Here is a 23,869-nt window from a genome sequence, read left to right on the forward strand (position 1 = left end):
TAGCAAAGAATCAAATTTAATTCTATCTTTAAGCAGTTTGTTACCAGCAGCTTGTTAGAAAAAGGTATAATTTGTGTCCTGGTCCAGGTAGTCTTTTTCCCACTTCTTTCTTTTCCTTTCTCTTGCCTGCTGCTCTCTCTCTCCCTCTCTCTCAGGTGGAGTTGTGGACCTGCTGTTCTCGCTGGCAGAGCTTCTGATTTTCTTCAGCCCTCATACCAGTTCCCTGTCTTTTCATCAGATGCCAGTGCTTTAAATGATCATCTGCCAAAAAAGGATTACCGGTATTTAACCTGTTCCGAAATGCTTGTTGACCTATAATCAAACATGTTTCTTATCATTCATATTAAGTCATTTTCAGCCAGAAAGAAAAAGTAAAGTACAAGCCGTAGTTTAAGCAAAATTATTTTTATGCATCCTTTAAATAGTCTTACTGACAATAAAAATAAAATTTTCATGAAGCCATTCTTAAGGAAGGGAAACGGGGAGGAAATGGCAAATTACACCAGAACTGGCCTGAAAATCAGTGGAAACAAGTCTAATTGGGTGATGAATCAAGATTTGAAATTTGGTTCTAACCGGCACCAGTATGTTTGGAAGAGGTCAGGAGAGCGGTACAACAGTGAGTGTTTACAGCCTTTTGCAAAATTTGGTTTGGGACCATATTTCAGCCAGCCAGTTTTCAAATTTCCTGGAACTATAAACACATTAAAAAAACACATACAGCCAGATTTTAATGCAACACGCACTGCCTTCTGGAAAGCATCTTATTGGCAACTGCTTAATTTTTCAGCATGATAATTATTTTTAAACACACTGCCAATGCAATATAACCACAGCTGGAAAAAAAAACATGCAATAGAGCCTATCAGTCATGGACTGGCCTTCCCAAGACCCTGGACATCAACGTTAATGAAGTAGTGGTAGTAGAAGAGATGACAAGAAAACTGAAAAGAAGAAAGAGTTCAGGCTGAGTTGAAGAATAAAAGTGGTCATATACAAATATTGACTTTTAAACTCATTAGACTCGAACAAACTCAGTTTTTGTCTGTTTTTGTCTGATATTGGCAATATATATATAACCATGAAAAAATGTAAAGAAATGCAAAAAGAAAGACAAAAAAACAATCATTTGGAGCAAATCATTTAATCTGTTGTAAGTTTTGAGTCATACAAATTTGTGTTGGATAAACTTAATCTGACAGTTTCCCCTGCTTTGACGTCATTTCCTGCATTTAAAAATGGCGGACGTCAACATTGATGTCCGTAGATGAACTGTACAGCGATTCAGCCTGATTGTGTGGAGCTGCTTCAACATGAATCGGTTTCTCGTCGTGCTGTATTAACAGGAGCAGTTTGAGGCAGGCTCGACAAGTAAATATGCTTTTTTTCTTTTACCTTTTTAATTTGCTTGTTTGCAGTCAGGGGATGAAATGTGGCGCGCTGTGCGAAAGTGCTCTCATTGTGTAACACTGTTTATACCACAGACTGTTGTGTGCTGATGGTTTCGCTGCTGACTGAATTCTCAGAGGATAAACTCTCCCCGCAGGGAAGGAGCTAATTTTAAAACTGCTATTTGTAAGCCGTCGTGTAGAAGATGTATAAGTTAGCCAGCTAGCAATACATGTAGCCTGAGCCATAGGTAAACACAGATACAATGTAGGTGAAGTGACAGGCTCCAGCTGTGGATGCAAACTTAAACTCTGACAGGTTGTCTTGTGGGATATGTCTCATTCGCTTTGATAGTTTTATAGCACAGTAAGTACCTCACATGCTGCTTCCATTGATATGCTATCTTCCAGTATGAGCCTTGTTGACCTGTTGGTAAATAAGAAGTCTGTTGTATCCCATAAGAGGCCTTTACTGTGAAGCAGGGTTTCATCTTAACCAGGAAACTTCAGGGTCAACCCTCAGTTTTCTGTACTACAAAGGCAGATCACTTCTACCTGGGATCAACATCAACATAGTAGCTTATGGTGCCAACCTAAATAAGTGGACACGTTAAAGTCATTTTCCGGATTAGAAATCAACATACATGGTATCACCACCTATTGTTCTCACCATTATTGGAACAGCCCTTGAATTCAATTTGTCCATCCACTTTCTTCAATTTATCAAGTTCTGGAGATTATCCCAGCTGTCATGAAATAGAATAGAATTAGAATTAGAATAGAATTCAACTTTATTGTCATTGCAAATGTCACAAGTACAAGGCAATGAAAAGTAGTTTGCATCCATCCAGAAAGTGCTTTAGCAATAATATAGATATATTACAGAATATGGAACTATTATAGGTATGTTACAATGTACACGGTATGAAGGTATGTTATGAATATGCTATAACTATAAGTATGTACAGACTATAGTGAGTTTACAAGCTATGTACAGGCTATGAAAAGGATATAAATATGGTTAAAAATATGAAACTATACAGATTGTAGATATACAATTGTGAGTATTAATAAACAATTGTAGAACTATAATTATTGTATTGTACAGAATGATTGTCTATACTATTCATATGGTGAGAAGCAGGGTATAACAGATTGCCACATTATTTTAGGGTTAACACAGAGACAGACTCACATTCACCAAGTAACGTAAGGGAGATCTTTGGACAATGGGGGGAAGCCAGAGTAAATACAAACTCCACACAGAATCCAGACTGGATTTGAACCCAGAACGTTCTTGCTGTGAGGTGATGTCACTAACCACCACACCATCATGCCACCCTACATCAGAGGACTAAACGTCAATTTAATGAAATACTTACGTATGATCAATATTGATTCCTGGCTCAGTCAGAGACACACATACATTTGGGTTTTGTCAGGAAGGGCAATCAGCATAAAAGCTGCCAAAAGTGGCATTATACTGTCATGAATAGGGAAGCAGCTAAAGGTAGCTTTGTTACTTAATTCTAATCCATCAGATTCTCCTGTGTCTTAATGTCAGAGTATTTTGGGTATGCTGAAGTTGCACAGGGCCCAAGTTCTCCCCAAACAAAATAGCGTGGCTGAATAAGAGATCAGCCTTGAACATCACAGGTGCTGCCACTCTCATAATAACTGCTCACAAGGGATATCCACAATATGTCGTTGAAGTGGTCTTATTATAATTAACTGTTGCAATTATGGGTGCTCGTCTTAAACAAAAAAGTTTTTTTTAAAAATGAAGAAAGCTTATGTACAAGTAATCCCAAGGATGCAAGAGGTTAAACTTTTTAAAACTCCAGTTTTTCCTACTTTTGACTCTGTATGATGCCTCTTGCCCTATGGTAGCTGGGAGAGGCTCCAGCCCCTCGCGACCCTGACAAGGATAAGTGGAAGAGGATGGATAGATGGACTCTATATGATGTCAACATATTACTTCTAAAAGGATCATCTTAGACACAAAGCTCTAGCTGTGAGAACAGAAGCATTCATGCATGTACAAACATACTACAGTATTAATATAAAAGTCTTTGTAGAAACATTATTTTTGCTGTGGATCTACCAGCAGTTGATTAATGCTGTGCACACTCAGGAGCTGGACAGTTTCCGAAAAAGTCATCTGATAAAGTCAGCTTAAAAAGGTTGTACCAGGGCACAGTAATACATAAATATGGATTTAGTTGAAATTTGAATTATGCATGAGTACTAGTAGAGTATATTAAGTCCTGCATAAGTGCATGTAAAAATGTAATGATTTAAGGAGGGATATAGGCTAGAAGGCAACATAAATAAACAAAATGTTTGGTTAGTGGAAAATTAGATTTTACTTAATTTTGTTTGTGTAAAAGAAAAACATATTCCAGCTGCTCCCTTATTCACCAGGTGTTGCCATACTCTGTAGCTCTGCATATTTAATATGACAGATTTTTTTAACCGGATGCCCCAAAGGGATTTGTGTTTCCTCTGGAGACCGAACCATAGATCTTTCACTTATTAGGTGAATGAGTAAACCACTTTACTGTGGAGCCATGGTCTGTATGACGGAAAGTTTTTATGATTAAGTTATTGTTTATTATTAGGCAATAATCAACCTTGTTCAGGGAAACTCAGGAAGGATATTTTCTCTCTGCCTACCAAATATAAATATAAGTATCTGGCATATGCTACTGATGTAGTTATGAATAAATAAATGACGTTGTGTTTATTTTTTTTGGTGAGCGTTTCATAATATTTGCCCTCTTTGCAGAGCTTCACCATGAGTAGCCGAAGAAAGAGGGCCCCTCCTGTGAGGGTGGATGAAGAAGCTAAGAAGAGGTTGAACTGGAACATGTTGGAGGACCGCAAGAATGAGGAAGTCCAGGAAGATGAAGAGATACCGACTTGTTCCATTCTTTCAGCGGACCCAGCTCCTAGTAGCACCCTCCTCTCCCCTCCAGAGGGCGCCACAGAGGCTGCCTGCACCCCTGTCCTGTTTACAGAAGAACTTCCCAACACGTCGTCCGACATCACCGCTGCTTCTACCTCTCTGGCGCTCACTGTGTTTCCACTTTTGAAGCTCAGCCACATCTGGAAAGCACTCATTGGGGAGTTCAGTGTCAGGCCAGCCTGGCTCCCATCTGACTGCGATCAGAGAGCTTTCACGTTTCACAGGATGGGTGAGCAACTCTGCATCAGTTACAGCAGCTGTGATGAGAGCTCAGGGGTGCAGTGCAGTCCTGATGAAGACACTTGTACGGCAGAATGCAGCCTCCGTAGGATCCCATTGGAGGACCTCGACTGGCTACAGAAGAGGAGGGTGGTGCAGCTCTGTCACCAGGCAAAAGACGACTCAGTCAAGGTATATGTAGGTACTTTTACTGGGACACAAAGATCCATGTTTAGGCTTGATTTTGTTAATAAATGGTCATGAAGTTACCTGGCTTTTAATACCATATATTTTTTAAATCAGCTGTCTTTGGCTGGAGTAAAATTGTGCTCCTTTAGTCAAATCATCAAACAGTTCAAGTTTTGTTAAACATTATTTTATATTTAATCTTTTTCCTGGCTCTGTCTGGCAGGTGGGGATTTGCTTGCTGGAAACTGGGCTCGGGAAGCCAGAATTCCTCAGTGAGGGAAATGCTCGGCTCAAAAAAGCAAACCAACTGATGCAGAAGTTAATGGAGTATTTCTACGATTTCATTATTCCCGGTAAGCAGACTCCAAGTTCTTTACACCATACTATAGCAGCACAGGGTTTCCAATTCACCTTGACTTGTTTTTGTTGCTTATTCTCCATAAAGAGGTCGTAGATAATGAGGAGGAAGAATGTGATACCGACCTGGAGAGGCAAAATGTTGAGGAGCTCTACGATTATGTCAGGCATATGCACCAGGAAGAAAGCCAGAAGGTGACCTATGACGTTCAGCATAAGGCTCTTATTCCTGTACTCAGGCCCTATCAGAGTCAAGCAGTCAACTGGATGCTGAGAAGAGAGAAATACAGGACCAACTCAAGTAAAGGTGCCTCTGTTCATTCCCCTACAGCTCATGCACCTTTAACTGGAATTTTAATTGAATTGAATTAAGTTAGATCCCTTTGAATTTAAGAATTTTTGATCTCAGTGGTTTGTCTCAAAAAGCATCATATTCAGTATTTACTGTTTCTTTGCAGAACAATCATTGCATTTCCTCTGGCGGGAGTTGATCGCTTTGTGCGGCAAAAAGCTCTTTTACAACCCTTTTATCGGCTGGTAAGAACATAGTTATTCTCATGTTAAAGGTTCTGATCATTTGGAAACATTTTCTGCCTTTTCAATATTATAAAGATGATGGGAATCTTATCTTTCTGCAAACAGTTTACACTTAAACTCAATATAATCCACAGGCCTCACTGTCAGCAGTTTTTATGGGGACTACTATTTAAGTTGAAACCACAAAAGTTGTGTGTGTTATTATTTTGTTTGTTAAGCACCATTAGCATAAAACTTGATGGGAGAATTGTTATCTTAAAATCACAACAGTAAAACAGGCTGAAGGGACACCATCAGTGGAAAAAAACGTGTGTAATTTGAATGAGTTGACCTTTAAACTTGCTGTTATCACATTAAGGTGACTCTCAGGTATGATATAGTTCTGCAGCTACTAGAATTTAGTTTCTTTTTTTATTTTTAGCTTAATTCGAGAATTTCCACTAGCTGGCATTGAGTGGCCTGGTGGGATCCTGGCTGATGAGATGGGGCTTGGAAAGACGGTGGAAGTTCTGGCTCTAATCTTGTTTCATACCCGGCAGGACCTCGAACAAGAGGCCCTCACACTCCCTGTGGTTAGTAGACCTCTACTGTGATGAATGCCACATTTGTTTTCTTCCCTAAACGTTGTAATCAAATCTTATGTATCATACAATGGTTTATGATTTATTTCTTTTTTTAATCTCATGGCTTTGCAGGGAAAATCTGTGAATTACTTTGTTCCTCCTCCTCCGCTAGAAAGAAAGAAAGTTATCAGCTGCAAGTCTGAAGCTCAGCCTAAAATTAAAATATCCTACCCAAGTATGTCACTCAAGTCTTTTTAGGCAATCCGCATAAGTCACTGAAATTTCACACCTTTTTGAATGATACTTATATTTCTCCAGCTGTGCGTGTCATGCTACTCACTGCTATAAAGGAGATGAGATCTGGCAAGGGAGCCTCAGTCAATGCCATCTTCACCTACATCCGAGCCACTTATGGCTATGACCTCCTCAAGAACCGCAACCACATCAGGAAGACGCTGACAAAGCTCATAGATGACGGCATGGTTGACCGGGTCAAAGGTCGGGGCTTGGCGGGGTCGTTCAAGCTGGGAAAGAAGTACAAAGAAACAAAGAAAACATTTGCAGGATCATCAAAGTCTGTAAGAATAAAGAACTTCTAATATGAATGTTTCATGCTACAAATATGACTTTATTGCGTTGCCTGAGTTTGGTCTGCATTTGTCTTTCTTAAGACTTCGAGAAGCACGGAGCGCACGCCCAGGAAAATGTTTCAGAGACGAGCAAAAGAAAAGGCAGAGGCAGCTCTACAAAACTCTCTCTCAGACGATCAGAGAGATCCGAGCACCCCTACATCTGACTGCCCTGTCTCAGAGGAAGCAGAAACAAAGACAGAGTGGGATGAAAGTCTGAATGAGAAAGCAGATCAGCCAGATGACATGCTGGATTCTTCCACGGCACCATTACAGGTTTCTCAGGATAAAAGTGACTCAGATACACGAGACATGTGCAGAATAGCTGATCTCCCCGAAGAAAGAGGAGAAGCTTCACAGCTCGATGATGACAAGGAGACGGAAACCCCCACCAGAGCGTCTGTCGTCCCGTTTAACACCCCTGACTACAGATTCGAGTGCATCTGTGGTGAACTCGGCATCATTGACTACAAGGCCCGCGTCCAGTGTATGAACTGTCAGCTGTGGCAGCACGCAGACTGTGTGAACTATAAAGAAGAGAGCCTTGAAACTACACCTTTCTACTGCCCTCACTGCCTGGTAGCCATGAAACCCGTGTCCACAGGAGCCACCCTCATAATTTCCCCGAGCTCCATCTGCCACCAGTGGGTCGAGGAGATCAACAAGCATATCAGGTCCTCCTCCTTACGAGTGCTGGTGAGAGAGTAGATTCATACATCAGTCTCTTGGTAGTATCTCATATATAATATGCTTAAAGTCTAAAATAAAAATAAAATAAATCTTAAATGTGCTTCCTGAGTAAAACCAAAAGGTGGTTTTGATTATTTACAGTTATTGTTTGGCTCAGTTTAGGCACAAAACTGATTGGTTAGATGTAAGTAACAAAACTGTTTTGTTAAGATTAAGAAAGACCAGGGTTTGGTTTAAAATACACCCTCTACCTTCCAACTTTCAGGTACTCTGAAAATGATACACTCACTTAAATCATTGCATGTTACACTACTGTACCATCACAACAGTGCGAGTCGTCAGTTGCAATGATGACGCAGAGCAGGAACAACACAACATTGTGCAAGCACTACACATCTTTTATAATTTGTTAAAGCACGCACTCTTCTCTCTCTCATCTGTGTTTAAGCATGCCTAATTATTTTGCCTTTCACATTCCTCTTTAGGTTTATCAGGGTGTGAAGAAACATGGATTCATTCAGCCTCACATGCTCGCCGAGCAGGACGTGGTCATTACCACCTACGACGTGCTGCGCTCTGAGCTCAACTACGTTGACATTCCCCACAGTAACAGCAAAGACGGCCGCCGCTTCCGCAACCAGAAGCGTTACATGGCTATACCCAGTCCTCTGGTAGCTGTGGAGTGGTGGCGAATCTGTCTGGATGAGGCTCAGATGGTGGAATGCCCCACTGCGAAGGTGAGATCATTCAATTCTTGTTGCATCTTACTTTGTTTTGTTATTTAAACGTAGTTTATGCGACCACCTGACGTTGATCCCATCAGGCTGCGGAGATGGCTCTACGTCTTGCGTCTGTTAACCGCTGGTGTGTCAGCGGCACTCCAGTCCAGAGAGGCTTAGAAGGTAAAGTGAAGAAGCTGTTACCACAGAAGAAAAAAGAAATACTATGAGTATGAATGCAAATTGAATTTTTTATGTAGCATATAAAGATATAAAGATAAAAATAAGTGTAGGTTTTTACTGCCTTTACCTGCCAAAATATAATAAAGCAAAGTGTTTTTGAGTCTATGCACAGATGTAATTAATCTGTCAAGGTTGTGATTTCAGTCTTTGGTCTCTTCAGCAGTAAAAAAAATAATAATTAAAACTTTTGTTTTTTGCTGTAGATCTGTATGGCCTTGTGCTTTTCCTGGGAGTTGACCCATACTGGGTGAAGCACTGGTGGCACCAGCTTCTTTATCGTCCCTATCGACGTGGAAATACGGAACCTCTGTACCATGTGATCGCTCAGATATTATGGCGATCGGCTAAAAAAGACGTCATTGATCAGGTAGGATTTTAAAAGTATTTTTCTGATCGTTGGCCTGGATTTCATTGAGACTGTCTGAAGAACTATTTTGTTTGACCCATTTTTTTTCATATGAAACACATCCTTAAAGCTTTCTCTTTTGAATGTTTGTACTCATCTTAGATGGTCCTGTTAATCTTTCTCCAGATTCAGATCCCGCCTCAGACAGAGGAAGTGCACTGGTTGCACTTCTCGCCCGTCGAGGGTCACTTCTACCACCGTCAGCACGAGGTCTGCTCCCAAGACGCTTTGGTTAACCTCAGGAAGATCTCAGACTGGAGCCTGAAACTCGGCAGCCTCGACCGCCGTACCGTCAATACCATCCTGTGCCCGCTGCTCAGGCTGCGCCAAGCCTGCTGCCATCCACAGGCTGTCAGGGGGGAGTTCCTGCCTCTGCAGAAAAGGTATTGTGTTCTCAAGATGCTTATGCATGAGATGAGGTCTTATTAAAGGCAGCTGCAGCAGTTAATTAACAGTCCAGCTGGACTAGATCATAACATTAGGATGATTGAAGCCCCCCCAGCAACCTTTTTGTTGCTGGGGGTGTTTATTTAAAGCTGACCCATTCTGTGTAATCTGCACTGGAGGATTTGTTAAGCAGGTTTGCCTTCCTCTCTGTAGCACCATGACAATGGAGGAGCTCCTGAAGTCCCTGCAGAAGAAATGTCGAGTGGAGTGTGAAGAAGCTCACAGACAATTGGTGTGCGCACTCAATGGTTTGGCTGGAATCCACATCATCAGAGGTATAGATCCCCACTTCTATACATCTGCTCCCTTTGCTCTTAGTTTCCCATGGGAATTAGTTTAAACAAAACAGAGGCCATGATCCCATCTTTGTGTCTCCCGACACTTTTTGCACCGGGATGTTTTGTTAAGGCTGGTCTCACTAAAGCGATATGTTTATTGTTACTGCACTGAGGTGATTTGTGCAGCCAACTTTGTTTGCTTGACATGTAGTGGACATTTTAAGTGGCACTAAGGATGACTATTTCCTTTGCCACCTGCAGGTGAGTTTGCAGAGGCAGCAGAGATGTATAGAGAAGTGCTCCGTTCATCAGAAGAGCACAAAGGCAGACTGAAGACTGATTCGTTACAGGTATGTGGCCTCATACATTTCATCTCTACAAAGACTGAGGGAACACATGACTTAAAAACCAGAAGCTAAAATCTTTGTTTCTGGCTCTTAGAATGTATTGACATAATTAATTTTCTATTACTCTTGCCATTGTGGTAAAACAGAGGCTTCATGCTACCCATAACTTGATGGAGCTGCTAAGCGCTAAGCATCGTGGGATTCCTCCTACCCTCAGAGATGACAGACTAGATGAAGAGGTGATTCACAAATATATATTATACTGTCAGAATGTATCTATTTTTCTTCTTTTTAAATCAAAGCTGTGTTTTAAGAATTACTACTGCAGTTTTTTCATTCTCCTTGTCTCTGTAGGCCGAGCAGCTGCGACAGCACTACATGACCAAATACGACTCTGAGGTTGCGGATGCTCGGCAGGCTTTGCAGCCGGTGCTGCAGAACATAAAAGAGCTGAAGCGAAAAGTGAGAACTTCTTTACACTCGGGGAAATTACATATTTTATGAAAAGATTACATATATAAAGAGAGACATAAGTGATGTTTAGGAGTGCAAAACCAATATCTTAAGATCATAAAATTTCTGCATTGATTGCCTTTTTATATACATCCTCTGCAGCTCCTAAAATGAACTTACTTGAAATGTATTTAAAATGACATTTATTTGGATCTGTTAATGAACTCCAACAAATTAGCACAGCAAAAAGAAAACTGCATAGCAGGAAATTGGAGCTTACTGATCAAATTATTTTAATAAAAAGAAAATAGTAAATGTAGCTAATGGCACTATAATTGGCATTCTACTCGTTACTTACACAAACAGTTAAAGTAGTTGAATATCACTATGATTATCTATCTTTCTCAAGGTCAAGCTGAACTCTCCCTGGTGGCTGGATGTTATTCAGAGGGCAGTTCGCTGCTCCACTGATGACGACCTGGTGTCCCGCATCAAGAATGAGCTGACGTCCAGCTACAAACAACAAGCCCACAAGCTCTCCATGGCAGACAAGTAAGCACTTTTTTATCAAGTAGTTCCGAGTAGTTGCATAGTGGTTGCAAGCCGTTACCTTGAACTTATCAAAAGACCAGGATGCTTCAAGTGTCTGGTGTCCTGCAGGTTCCGTGATGGCTATGGTCTGCAGTTTCTGCTCACCACACAAATGCAGGACCTGATGAAATCTCAAAAGACCGTGCAAGATGCAGTGAAAAGTCTTGAGGGTCCGGCCTCGAAAGAAGTTATAGAGGAGGCCACAGTTTGTCATCTCAGGCCAATGCGACTGCCACTCAACAAGTATGTCGTCAGCATTTTGCAGCTTCGTACAAGCACTGTTAGAAACCTTAAAATGTTCAGTTTATAAAGTTATGTGGAGGTTAAATGACAGCTTTTCCTTGTGTTACATAACACTTCTTTGTAAATACTCTGAAACTTATTTTACCTAATATCTGTCTTGTCATTTTCTAGCTGTGTTTTTTGCAAAGCGGATGAACTTTTCATAGATTACGAGTCCAAGCTGTTTTCTCACACGTAAGTAGAGCAGTATTTTTAGATCCATCATTAATCAGATTACATAACCAAGCGGTGGTTAATCAGTAAAATTCCTCCACAGCGTCAAAGGTCAGACAGCCATCTTTGAAGAAATGATCGAGGATGAAGAGGGGCTGGTCGACGACCGTCTCCCTACCACTAGCCGAGGTCTGTGGGCAGCCAGTGAGACAGAACGCACTTTGAAGGCCATCTTGTCTTTTGCCAAACTTAAACGCATGGACCCAGACCTGGTGGAGGAAGGAAACACTTTTATGGAACTGTTTGAGAATTGGAAGAAGGAGTACAAGGTTTGTAGGCACACTTACAACATTACAAGGACAAACGACAACAAGAGCATCTTTTATTTTTTAAAAAGCTGCATTTTTCCAGTAGGGCTCCAATAGGCATTTGGTATTATTATATGTATTATGAGGAGTCAGTTTAACAAAAATTCTTTTTTTAAGTCTTTGTTTTGGTGTTGGTGTTTGTCCTCAGGTGCTGCACGAGTACTGGATGGTGCTGCGTAATCATGTGTCAGCCATCGATGAGCTGGGTATGGCCACCGAGAGGCTACGTGTGCGTCTGCCTGATGAACCAAAGCCCAAACTGCCGCACATCATAGAGCCCCACGAGGCGAGTTAAAGACAGTGACACTCATTTAGCATAGCTGCACGCTTATGACAGTCTGGTAACAGATAATTTATACAAGTTGTGACAACATGACTGACTTGTTATTAGGACTGTTAAAGGATTGGCTCTTTGCAGAGTTACTTTGCTTCATAGACTAACTGTCTGCAGAGATTTAAGGGGGGTTTCTTCACTGTCCCCGAGTTTTCTCATGTTATTGTTGGATCAGTGGGTTTCTACATATAATATAGATCTTTATATTTGCAATTTAAAGTGTCCTGATATTTTTCATTAGCTGACCCCTCCTCTCGATTGTTTTGCTCCCAGGTGGAGCAGAACAGAGTCAAACTTCTGAACGACCAAGCTGTGGCAAAATCTCAGCTCCAAAAGAAGCTCGGCCAGTTTTTGTATCTCACAAATCTGGAAAAGGTAATTTTATAGGTGATAGTAATTACACAATTCATAAATTTACCCCAGCTAAATGTATTATGTGAGCTTACTCTGAACAACATACATTTCTTGATCCAGTCGCAGGACAAGTCTACTGGAGGTCTGAACCCAGAGCCGTGTCCCATTTGTGCTCGGCCCCTGGGACAGGAGGTGAGAGTCACTACTTCTTATACATCTTGGTTGGTGGGAACATCTCAGTAGATCATCAGTTTGTGAAATATTCATACCAGCCTGTCTAGCATTTTCGAACAAACCACTTACAATCTGCTTTCTTCTCCATTCTGATGCTCAGTTTGAACCTCAGCAGGTCATCTTGACCGTGTCTACTTGCCTAAATGGAATAGGTTGCTGTCACATGATTGCCTAATTAGATATTTGTATTAATAAGCAGCTCAACTGGTGTACCTAATGAAGTGGTTAGCGAGTGTTTGTAATTAATGTCAATAGTTATCCATACTCTGCTAGTCATACTTTAGAATAATATCTCGCTCTTCTCTCTTTTCCAGTGGGCCGTGCTGACGTGTGGACACTGCTTCTGTAACGAGTGTATTGCTATCATTGTGGAACAGTACAGCGTGGGCTCAAGGCGGCGTGCCATCAAGTGTGCCATTTGTAGGCAGACTACATCCCACACAGAAATCTCTTACGTGTTCACCACCCAATCATCCAGTCAGGACCAAGACATACCAGTCAAGGTCAGCCAGCGACCCCATTTTCAAAGAAAAAAATAAATGTATAACACAGCCATGACAACGTTCCTCTTCCTGTGTTGTCAGGGAAGTCACTCTACCAAAGTGGAGGCAGTTGTGAGAACTCTGAAGAAGATTCAAGTGACCAACCCCGGGGCCAAATGTCTCGTCTTCTCCACGGTAACAGTTAACTATCCGCACTCTTCAAGACTTACTTTGGCGATATCGAGTTTGGATCTGACCTGTTTTGTTGCCTTTTCTCTTGTGCACAGTGGCAGAGTGTCCTGGACATCATCGCCAAGGCCTTGTTTGACAATAACATGGAGTTTTCTCAAATCAACGGGATTCACAAATTTCAGGTTTGAATTTGACACATAATGAACGCCACAATTTTTAATACACACCCCTGCTTTTTAACTTTTGTATTGTTTTGTTTTTTGTTGAAATACCACAGACTGTATGATAGATTTAAACATTTACAGTAAACCCCCTGTCTAAGGACTGTCTAAATACCTACCTACTAGGTTTTCCTTGGTGTGTATTCTCCACCACCAGCAGCTAAAACAGCTGTTCGGCTTGCTGCTACACCTTGTTCTTCATTTGAGGTTGTTTTTGTTTTTTTGTTTTTACCTGAGATCACTCCCTTGAGAGCACACCAACCCTAAACTCAATATTTCTTCCTTTACCCCGGGCCGCATGTTTGTTTGTTTTTTGTGTGTGAGCTATACTGCCAACAAACAAAGAGGTTAATCAATTGGAGATGAATTCTTGCCTCTCATATGCAGAAACTTAATAACAATTAAGGTTTTTCTGTAGTAAAATACAATATAAAGACTAATGAATACATTCATTGTCTATGTTTTTGTGTAATACAAAGGAGAAACTGGATAAAATCGGCACGTTAAATAATTGTTTGAATTTGAAAATACACAGTATTTAAATTGCAGTATAAATTTTCAGGGAATCCTCATTTTTTTCTTAAAATAAATCAATTACCGAAGCATCTCTTGATACAGATATGACTGTAATTTGTTCATTATTGCACTGTTCATTGTGGTTTTCCAGGAGAATCTAAGTTCCTTCAAGTACGAAGAGAAGATCAACATTCTTCTTCTACCTCTCCACACGGGCTCCAATGGGCTGAATATCATCGAAGCAACACATGTGCTGCTGGTTGAACCAATCCTCAACCCTGCTCATGAGCTCCAGGCAATAGGCAGAGTGCACCGGATTGGCCAAACCAAGTAAGGAGCAGGCAGTAAAGTGTGTCAGTAAACCTCTGAAGTTTCAGCATAACTTTGTGGGTCCTTTAGAGCTTTGTGTAGATGTGTTGCTGCATCTACACGAAGCTTCTGCATTTTTCTCATCTTGTGAGAATTGACTTCAAAGCTGCAGTTTATTTTTTTTTCTTAGATTCATGTTTAATACGAGTGCAACCTCCAGTTATTTAATAAAACTATAAATCCACAACTATGCAGCTTATAATATGTCAGAAAATAAAGCACTTAGAGTTCAGCAGGATACACTGAAATTGATTTCATTAGTTTTTTGTTTTTACTCACCACTGTGCTCAGGGATACACAGTTCTTGACCAAAGTGCACTTATATAGCATGCACACCTCTGTCAGTGCTGTACACACATCATTATTCACTGCTTCTAGTTACAGATCTGCATCAGAATGCACAAATGCATGTAAATTAAATCCAACTAAGAGTACTTTTTTTTTTTCATTTAGGAGCAGTTAAAGTCTGACAAAGGAATGACAATGTGGAGAATTTGTTAATCCTTTTATCCAAATAATATTTATATTAAATTATCCACCCTCTACTGAACAAAAAACTAAACAAATGCTCATTTTTGTTTCCTCTCTCCACCAGGCCAACATTTGTTCACAGATTCCTCATCAAATCTACAATTGAAGAGAGAATGCAAGCAATGCTGAAGACGGCAGAAAAAAGGTGCGTGTCAGTTCTTAATGATGCTATTTTTGTATTTAAATACAAGTTTAAGAGGTCAGGGGATACGCTGTTGTCAAAGTACCAATAAAAGTCTTTTTGATTCCAGTCACACCAGCACAGCCATGAAGCACTCGGAGGCTGCGGTACTGACAGTCGCTGACTTGGCTGATCTGTTCACTGAAGACACTGAACCTCTGGAGTGAATCTCAGCACTGGGCTCCTCACTTGGTACATACCAAGTAAAGCAAACAGGAGAAAAAGGGAGTTCACGATTTACACAGCGGTGACAAATTTTGCACATTCCACTTTTTTTATATAAGCATCCTGATGTTATGAAACGAATTTCCAAAAACTATTTTAAGAAATCGCTGATGGATGATGACTACAAATTTCTTACTTGTTGAATTTTAACTCAATTTAGAGCTGATGCATTTGCATCACTTGTCATAGTTGTATCTTACTGGTCCAACTTGTTCAGCTGTGTTTGTTTATCGCATTTAGTCAGGTGTGTTCATTTATGTGCAACTTCACTGTATCTCCAGATGGACTGAACCACTTTGAGGCATTCTCACAACATTCAGGAAATAAAAGTCTGTGAGTGACGGGTCGTCCGCCTGTTATTGCCAGATTTCTTTGTGCCGTCCTTTTACTGTGTGGTTAAAAAAATGAAGCAGGAAGAACGCCATTGATTTGTGCTCACCTCTGACATAAACTCACTTTTACTCTTTTACAACTGAAGTGAAAGACTGTCGCGGGATTTCTTCGGCCGGGCAATCGACCTTAAGTTATTTCACTGTTGAAACAAAGCCACACAGTTTGGTCTAACAATGGCGCCCATCTTATTTGCAAGACAAAAAGAAGCACAATGTGCAGATTGTTGGAAACTAATCTTGTAAATCAAACTTGTAAAAATTGTGTGAAGATGTTTTGTGCTTTACAGCAACTGTCTCATTCTTTTCTATTCCTCAAAATCGTCTGGTCAAGCTTAAGAATCGTGTGGATTAATTAAATGTTACTTGTCTTAAACTGATTAAAATAATCATTCCTCTCTTGTATTTTATGGTCTCTTCTGCCACACACATGCACTCACTGGTACTTGGCATTGTTAGCGAATTGCCCTTGACTTGTAATGCGTTTTCTTTTCACCTGACTGACTGCGATTCCCGTACTTGTAAAGATTTTAAGATGTCCAGACAACAAAGAGGGACAGCCTCGTGCTGGTGTTCCTTTTTACATGGTTACCAGACTTCTTGTTAGTCTGTGTAGTAAGAAACGGTCATAAGATGTTTACTAAGAGAACGTCGCCACAGTAGGCGGTGACATGCGTGTTACCTTGGACTCCCCCGGTTCCCCCTATTCATGCGTGGAATCTCATTGTTGTTGGGGGCATCATTCAAGCTGGTGTTTTTTAGGGCTTGAGGGAGGGCCGCAGTTCTTTAGTTTTCAAGGGGCTGGAGTAAGAGAGGGGTACTACATTTTCTGGTGTCAGACTGTGGTGAATAGCTCCCAGAAGATTCACAGAGTGTCAGAGAAGGAGCCAAAAGGTAGTGGAGTGGCTGAGCTACCAGAAAGCAGAGGGAAGATGGCATCTGCCAGTTTGGTTTTTGTCTGGCTACTGCTCACCATGAGGATGGTTACCTCGGCAGTCTATCTGGAGTCTGAGGCGGAGGGTGAGCACACGTTTCACAGCTCACAAATCTGGGGATGAACAAAAAACAAACTGATTATTGATTAGCATGTTTTGTTTTGTTTTACTGGCTGCAATAATTGTAAAAAGGTTCTAACTCAAGAGAGGAGGATTTAGTCCAAGTCCAGTGAAAGCTGGAGTATAACTGGTGCCTCCTTTGGCAAAAGCTGTATGCCTTGACATTAAATGCAGTGACGGGTTTCAACCACATTCAGGTCTTGACTCTCTGAAAATGATTGAGGCTAATTTTTAAGAAAAATATATAGAAAATGACCTGTATATACATACATAATGCTCAAAAGTACTGAGTCATAGTATAACTTTCAACAAAAGAGGAAAATAATCATTCTAAAGCTAATATTTGGATATTGTTGGTTTGGTTGATTTACTTATTGGTGGCTACACTGTTGGTCCGCTACATGTGCTGACTGGTTAAATAGTAATATACCTGTTTATAGGTGCCGAGTGTAAAATGTGACTGATAAAATAACTTTGTTTTTTTTACTGTTAGAACTTAATGAAACTGTCATTTGCACCAACGACCGTATGGAGCTTGTTATTCCAAGCGCTTTTTTTCTCAACAAAGTTCCTCCTGTTTACGTAAGTCATCACTGACCAGTCATTAATAATGCCAAAGAGCACTGTGTCATTTTGAGTAATTATTACATATTTGTCTCTATTTGCTTTGTGTCTTCTCTTTTAAGGCTTGGGATTTGCATTTAAATGATCCGGAGTGCCGTGGTGATGTAGTCGGAGAGGACTATGTTTTCAGCATTAAGACAAATCTGTCAGATTGCGGCACTATAATGGTATGATCCATCTTTGATTTGCCTTAAAAAAATAGAGGATTGCTCCTTCAGGTGATCTTTTAAGAGTGAACTCAGATATTAAATTCAGGTAAATCTGATAAGAAGACAAGTTACTCTTTACTACCTCCATTAATGTTAAGAGGATTCTCTTCATAATGAATTAAAGGGTCTACAGGTGCTGCAGGAATATCTTCAGATCCATGATCCATCACCTTCTTTCTACTGTGTTGTGAATGTGGACTATGAGGCTCTGTGTTCAGATTTTGTATGGAAATTAGCTCATAGCAAGTATAATAGATGGACAGAGAAAGGCACACACGCTGAACCCAGAGAGACGGGAAGGAAGAGAAAAGAAGGGGAGGAGTGGCATTTCTTCAAGAAAGACGGACAGAGCTGTTCTTTTTGCCTATAACAGGACAGGGCCTCATTTAAAGCATCAATGGGACTCTGAATGGCCTTGTATTTTTTATTTATCAGCATTCACGTGGGCAATGAGGCTCACGGTTATTTTAATCCAGCTGCTCTACACTGAAAGTCAGCCACTGCTTAACACATAAGTGTCCTTTAAATCCTTGGAATGCTTTAAAAATTTTCTTGTAAACCACCTAAAAGGTTAACACGGCTTTCAGCAGTTCTCTCAGTACTCAATTTCTGCGATTTACAAGGTTTTTGCACAGAAGCTGAGGAAAGTAAGTATGCTCTGAAGGAAAAAGGGCTGTTGCTAAAGGAGAAGAATGTCACAGCTGTCAGTCATGCTTTCACCTTGACCGTAGCACCTTTTACACCCTGCCATCAGAGACGCCACGTTTACAGTTTCCTCGCTGACATTTCTGGATGTATAAGACTCAGAGCCTTCGTGATAAGTGCACGTAGCAGTGGGGGGTTATGTCAGTGGTCCTCTCATTGAGGCTGCCCCGGGGGAGCGATTGAGTGTTTACCAAGAAGTAGTAAAAAATGTTGAACTGTTAGAGGTAAAGACAGTTTGTCCTGCTTTGGTCACCACCCTGCATCTCAACAGGGACCTGCAGAAACTTCACACACCAGCTTTTCACCTGTTCCCATTTTATGGTTTATTTTAAAAGGATGGTGACAGCTGAATAAGAGTATTTAATCCCAGTGACTACTCAACCTAACTTTAACTTAATCTCTGTATTATTATAGGTTGTTTACATTACAGTATAAAGCACCTTGATCTAACTGTTATGTGATTTGGCACCTTATGAATGAAACTGAATTGAATTAAAAAATGAATGTGGTGATGCTAGCAAATCCACTTTGCCAGTATTCATATGTACCACAGTAGAGTTTATGTATTGTTAAATGTTAAGTTGGACTGGTACTTATATAGCACCTTTCTACTCAGTTGAACACTTAAGGCACTTTCTAATACAAGTCTCTTTCACTCAGTTACACAAACATCCACACAGTGCTTTTATCTATGCCTAAGTGCTTTCTAACATTCACACACACTTGCACCCTGATGAATATGGTGGCATGGTGGCAACTCAGGGTTCAGTATCTTTCCCAAGGATACTTTAACATGCAGACTAAAGGCCGCCCAACCTGCATTATGTTAGACTCGTGTGTATATGTCTTTTATGATGTCGCAATCCAGACATTAGTTAGACAAAGGCATCAAACTTAACTAAACTTCTAAACTTTCATAAAAGACATTCTCTTAAGATCTCCACTATTTAATCAGCCCATCACTTAATTTCTATTCCAGGTTTCTGCAGTTGTTCTTACCTAAAACAGCATTATTGATTCCTATTTCTATAAAAATCTAAAAAGTAACGGTAAAGTAAACAAGCTACATTTCCCCTCACTGACCATCACACATGCTATGTTCTCTCCATAGGCCTCAGATGACACACACATGGTGTTCATAAACACCATACACAACAACTACTCAGATATTATCACAAGAAACTACATCAACATAACATTTGCGTGCCGCTACCCCATCAACTACATGGTCCAACAGCCCAACGGAGAAAACATGATCAGAGTGGACATCAGGTAAATGTTTTCTTCTTTTCTGACTTTTCTCCAACTGGAGAATGATTTGTTCTCAACATTTGGCCTATTTTAATAAACCCATTGCCTCTGTAGACCTATCACTCTGAACACTGAGGATGGGAATTTCTCAGTGTCAATGCTGCTGTACAAAGACGAAGCCTTTGAGGACAGGTGGACCACTGTGCCATCGCTGACTCTGGAGGATAACATCTTTGTAAAAGTTTTCATGGTAAATCGCAGTGAAATGTCAGTTTAGTATATTTTTCACCTCCAAATAGTAAAGATGTAGTTCTCACCTTAACAAGCTGTATTATATATTTGCAAATTGGAATGATGCACAAAAGCAATATGTTGTATTTGCATTTGATTGGCAGGATAAGTATATCTGTGTTAATATCTAACAGGGATTATATATACTTGGCTCTGACTGTTAAGCATTCAAAGTGTTGTTAATATTCACAGCTATTTTTGAGTTAGTTTGGGTGTGCTCTTACACAAGGTTAAGCAATATGTTTTGTGGGTAGTTTTCCAACCAGTGCTGGAAATCTAACACTCCACCCATGACTAGACAGTCATTTGAGTCCTCTTTCGTGCTGTTATAATCTCTTGGTACACCTGTTGTTTACTTACTATGAGTCATCATTTTGTTGTGCGTTATGGAAAACTGTTTGTCCTGTTTAAGGAATTAATTGACCGTTGCCGAACTCTGTCTGTGTCACAGATACCTTCTCATCTGCAGCTGCGTATGGAGAGATGTTGGGCTACGCCGACCAGTGATCCATACAGCAATATTCATTACACCTTCATCGCAGACAGGTCTGCCTCTGGACTGTTTAAACTGAATGCAGATGAAAATGCATGATTGCCATGTTTACACCACATACTTTGAAGGTGTGGAAGCTTGTTTATGGCGTTCTCCGTGGCTGTGTTGTTTCACCACATTAGCAAACAGTTCCACCTCCTCCTATGGGTGCACTGTTGAAATCTGAAATAAGAGAGTTTGTTGCATAGAGAGCTGTCCAGACAACAAATCTCACAGGCTGGTCATGTGACTCCTGGCTGAGAGGCCACATGCATTTCACTTCAACAGCTGTGCATGCCCTTGACAACCAGGCAGTATTTGGTACTGTTGGCAACAGCAGAGTTATGAAATGCACCAAGATTTCTCAGAGCTAAAGAGATGAAGAGATGAAAGCACTCAAACACTTCTGTGTTGTATCACCTCAAGTTATGTTTGCATTTTTTTTTATTAGCTGTTTCTCCTTTTGTTATATTTAAAGTGCAGCATCGTGTTTCATTGCTATCAGCAGGCCTCTTAGACTTGTCTCCTTCCCTCTAGCTGTCCAGTGTTGACCAACGACCAGACTCTGAGCGTGCTGAAGAACGGTCAGGGCCCAGAGGCCACGTTCAGGATACAAATGTTTAAGTTTGTCGGCAGCTCTTATACCAACGTCTTCCTTCACTGCAACGTCCAGATCTGCCACAGTGGTCCTGGTCTGTGTCAGCCTGTGAGTGACCTCATGCTGCACCCATTCCTCAAACTGATAGTCAGGAGCCAGTTCAGACAAGTAGCCTGCTATATGTCACCAATATAGACCCGTCAGCCTAGGAGTGGTTTTCAGCCATATGAGCTGCCATCATTTTAAATATACAGTGCTTATGACTGTATATTTGACTGCTTATGTTGGTTTTTAAATTTCACATTTCACTCGTGTATTTGCCAAACAGAACTGTTCCGGTGAAGATGGATTACTGAGAACACGGAGAGAAATACCACTGTCCCATACAGTGTCTTACGGACCCATAAGACGACTATTAAACCACAGTGAAAATCCCAGTCTAGGTATGTTTAATTCAGTCTTTGCAGTTAATATAGTTTAACTTCATAGTTTAAAGATTCCAGACACTGTAAGCAGTTCATAAGCATGCAGACCCACCTGTGTGTAGATGCAGGAGGAGTCCCAGCTGTGGAGACCTTTGTCCTTGGAGGACTGCTGCTTGTCTTGCTGCTGGTAACAGGAGTCTTTGGGAGGTTGTGGCTTCGCTCCAGACATTTCTACCCAGCACGGGAAGCACAGCTTACCCTGTCCAACATTCATCACATCTCAGAAGTGGCCTCATGAATTGTATGGACTTTATAGAATTAGTAAATGGACACAGGAAAACATACGTACACGCGTTTTTATAATAATGTTATATGTTTTGTGTATTATGCTCATTAGAAAAAATTTTTGTTTGATTTGTAAAAAGCTGTGGGTAATAAACATTTCTCTTAAACACATTCCTGATATTAAGATACTTGTGCTTTATGTCATTATTTTTATTTTGTGCTACTTAATTCAACTGCTGTATACCATTTGTATTTTCACTGAAGTAAATTCTTTCTTGCATGTGTGGCTTTTACTCAAAAAGCAACTGTAGTGCCTTTTCAATTGAATATGATCCAGAGCAACAAAACAAAAAACATGCCCGAACGTTTAATGTTTTACTTTTTAATGTTATATGACACACAAATATGCTGCTCAGTTTTGGGTCACATGGTTTTAGTTTTAACACGTGACCCAAATAGCAGATGTAAATAAAACAATGTTCTTAAATTAATCATGTTTAATCGTGTTTCACGTTTAATGAAAATGGATGTGAATTTGCTGTTAATGCTTCCTGGATATGACATGAACAGTAATCAGACTTTTTTTTTTTTTTTTTTTTCCTTTTTATTTTCACAAATAGTACATAATTACATAACATAATACAGTGTACAATTCAAAACCAAAAAATAAACAAACAGACAAACAAACATAAAACAAACAAACTGATAACTAAACACATAAAAAAAAACACAAAAAAAAAAACAGCTCAGTTCCATTACAGTTTAAACACTCAAGAGAATCCTTGTAACATAATATTAGAAACATCAGGTTCCACGTAGTTCAAGTATGGTTCCCACACCTTAAAGAATTGATCTGTTTTTGAATGCAATATACATGTAAGATATTCCAGTGGCACTAAATCCAACACTACTCTTTTCCAACCTTTAATAGTTGGTACTTTTTCATAAATCCATTGGAGTAGTATATTCTTCCTTGCCGCATAGGTGAGAACACAGTACAATCTCATATTATTCTTGGATATTAATCGCCGGCTGGGGAGGCCAAGTATGAGAGACAGAGGGTCCATCTCCAATTCACAACCGAAAATCTTCTCCATTTCAAATAGCACATTAGACCAATATTCTTGCAATTTCAAACATGACCAGAAGCTGTGAGTTAGGGTACCAATTACTGTCTTACATTTAAGGCACATGGGTGAAAGGGTAGGATTATATTGATGTCTGCGAAACATAGATATGTGCATTCTATGTATAATTTTTAACTGTATTGCTTTGGTACGATTACAAACTGATATTGATTTGGCGTAACTCCAGACATCTTCCCACTCCTCATCATCAATTACTATACCTAATTCCTTTTCCCATTTGCCTTTAAGCCTCTGTGACGTCCCTGAGAGTACAGAATATAAAGCCTTATAAAATATCTTCACAGGTACCTCTTTGTCTGTTAAAAATAATAATTTTTCAACAGGAGAGACTTCATGACTCTCACTAAAGTTAGTACTATGCAAAATATAATGCCTTATCTGTAAGTAACGGAAAAAGTCATGCTTGGGGAGAGAATATTTCTCAACCATTTGGTCAAATGGCATAACTACATTATCGGAGAATAAGTCCCTCAGTCTCTGAATTCCTTTGTTCTTCCATTCCTTAAAACCTATATCAAACATCCCCGGTTGAAAGTCAAGATTATTCACAATAGGAGTAAACATAGATGTTAGCTTCAACCTTCCCTCAATTCGACATACTGACCGCCAGGCCTTAAGTGTATTAAGTGTGACTGGATTATCACAGCTCAATCTAATATCTTTAAAGTTCTTGAAAAACAATAGGTCCCTTAATGGATACTTTGAAAGAGAGGTTTCAATCCCCAACCAGATAGAGTGTGAATTATTTGTGACCCAGTCATGAATATAACTCATGTGAGTACTCAATTGATATGTTCTAATATTTGGTAAATCTAGACCTCCTACTGAACCTGGGAGCTGCAGTGTAGCCATCTTAAGTTTTGGTCTACG

At 40.2% G+C, this 23,869-nt stretch overlaps 2 protein-coding genes and 2 long non-coding RNA genes across 4 annotated transcripts; 2 read left to right on the forward strand and 2 right to left on the reverse strand.

The window, feature by feature from the left end:
• Nucleotides 1-55: 55 nt before the first annotated feature.
• LOC146686161 (uncharacterized) lies at nucleotides 56-7,473 on the reverse strand. Its single transcript, XR_014916811.1, has 4 exons — nucleotides 7,407-7,473; nucleotides 6,562-6,745; nucleotides 2,059-2,134; nucleotides 56-261 (listed from the first exon to the last, which is right to left on the reverse strand). It is a non-coding gene; the product is annotated as an uncharacterized LOC146686161 (long non-coding RNA).
• Nucleotides 1,239-16,281, forward strand: shprh (SNF2 histone linker PHD RING helicase). The gene is made up of 30 exons (XM_085442045.1): nucleotides 1,239-1,371; nucleotides 4,177-4,767; nucleotides 4,988-5,117; nucleotides 5,210-5,428; nucleotides 5,580-5,658; nucleotides 6,080-6,230; nucleotides 6,354-6,456; nucleotides 6,540-6,799; nucleotides 6,893-7,546; nucleotides 8,026-8,277; nucleotides 8,364-8,442; nucleotides 8,706-8,869; nucleotides 9,035-9,291; nucleotides 9,509-9,630; nucleotides 9,895-9,983; nucleotides 10,127-10,219; nucleotides 10,335-10,442; nucleotides 10,843-10,985; nucleotides 11,094-11,267; nucleotides 11,439-11,501; nucleotides 11,584-11,809; nucleotides 11,997-12,134; nucleotides 12,456-12,557; nucleotides 12,657-12,728; nucleotides 13,085-13,273; nucleotides 13,355-13,447; nucleotides 13,540-13,626; nucleotides 14,333-14,511; nucleotides 15,146-15,226; nucleotides 15,333-16,281. The coding sequence occupies exons 2-30, from the start codon at nucleotides 4,186-4,188 to the stop codon at nucleotides 15,427-15,429; spliced, it is 4,986 nt and encodes a 1,661-aa protein (XP_085298171.1). The 5' UTR covers nucleotides 1,239-1,371; nucleotides 4,177-4,185; the 3' UTR covers nucleotides 15,430-16,281.
• Nucleotides 15,643-21,756, reverse strand: LOC146686163 (uncharacterized). Its single transcript, XR_014916812.1, has 2 exons — nucleotides 21,679-21,756; nucleotides 15,643-16,924 (listed from the first exon to the last, which is right to left on the reverse strand). It is a non-coding gene; the product is annotated as an uncharacterized LOC146686163 (long non-coding RNA).
• On the forward strand, nucleotides 16,741-22,206 carry LOC146686164 (pancreatic secretory granule membrane major glycoprotein GP2). Its single transcript, XM_085442049.1, has 9 exons — nucleotides 16,741-16,896; nucleotides 17,425-17,513; nucleotides 17,618-17,722; nucleotides 19,581-19,741; nucleotides 19,835-19,970; nucleotides 20,463-20,557; nucleotides 21,081-21,249; nucleotides 21,470-21,584; nucleotides 21,689-22,206. The coding sequence occupies exons 1-9, from the start codon at nucleotides 16,809-16,811 to the stop codon at nucleotides 21,862-21,864; spliced, it is 1,134 nt and encodes a 377-aa protein (XP_085298175.1). The 5' UTR covers nucleotides 16,741-16,808; the 3' UTR covers nucleotides 21,865-22,206.
• The last annotated feature ends 1,663 nt before the right edge of the window (nucleotides 22,207-23,869 follow it).

This window comes from Copadichromis virginalis, linkage group LG19 (assembly GCF_057382275.1).
Source record: "Copadichromis virginalis isolate Kocher_CV1m ecotype Utaka linkage group LG19, C_Virginalis_male_GT1.1, whole genome shotgun sequence".
NCBI lineage: Eukaryota > Metazoa > Chordata > Actinopteri > Cichliformes > Cichlidae > Copadichromis > Copadichromis virginalis.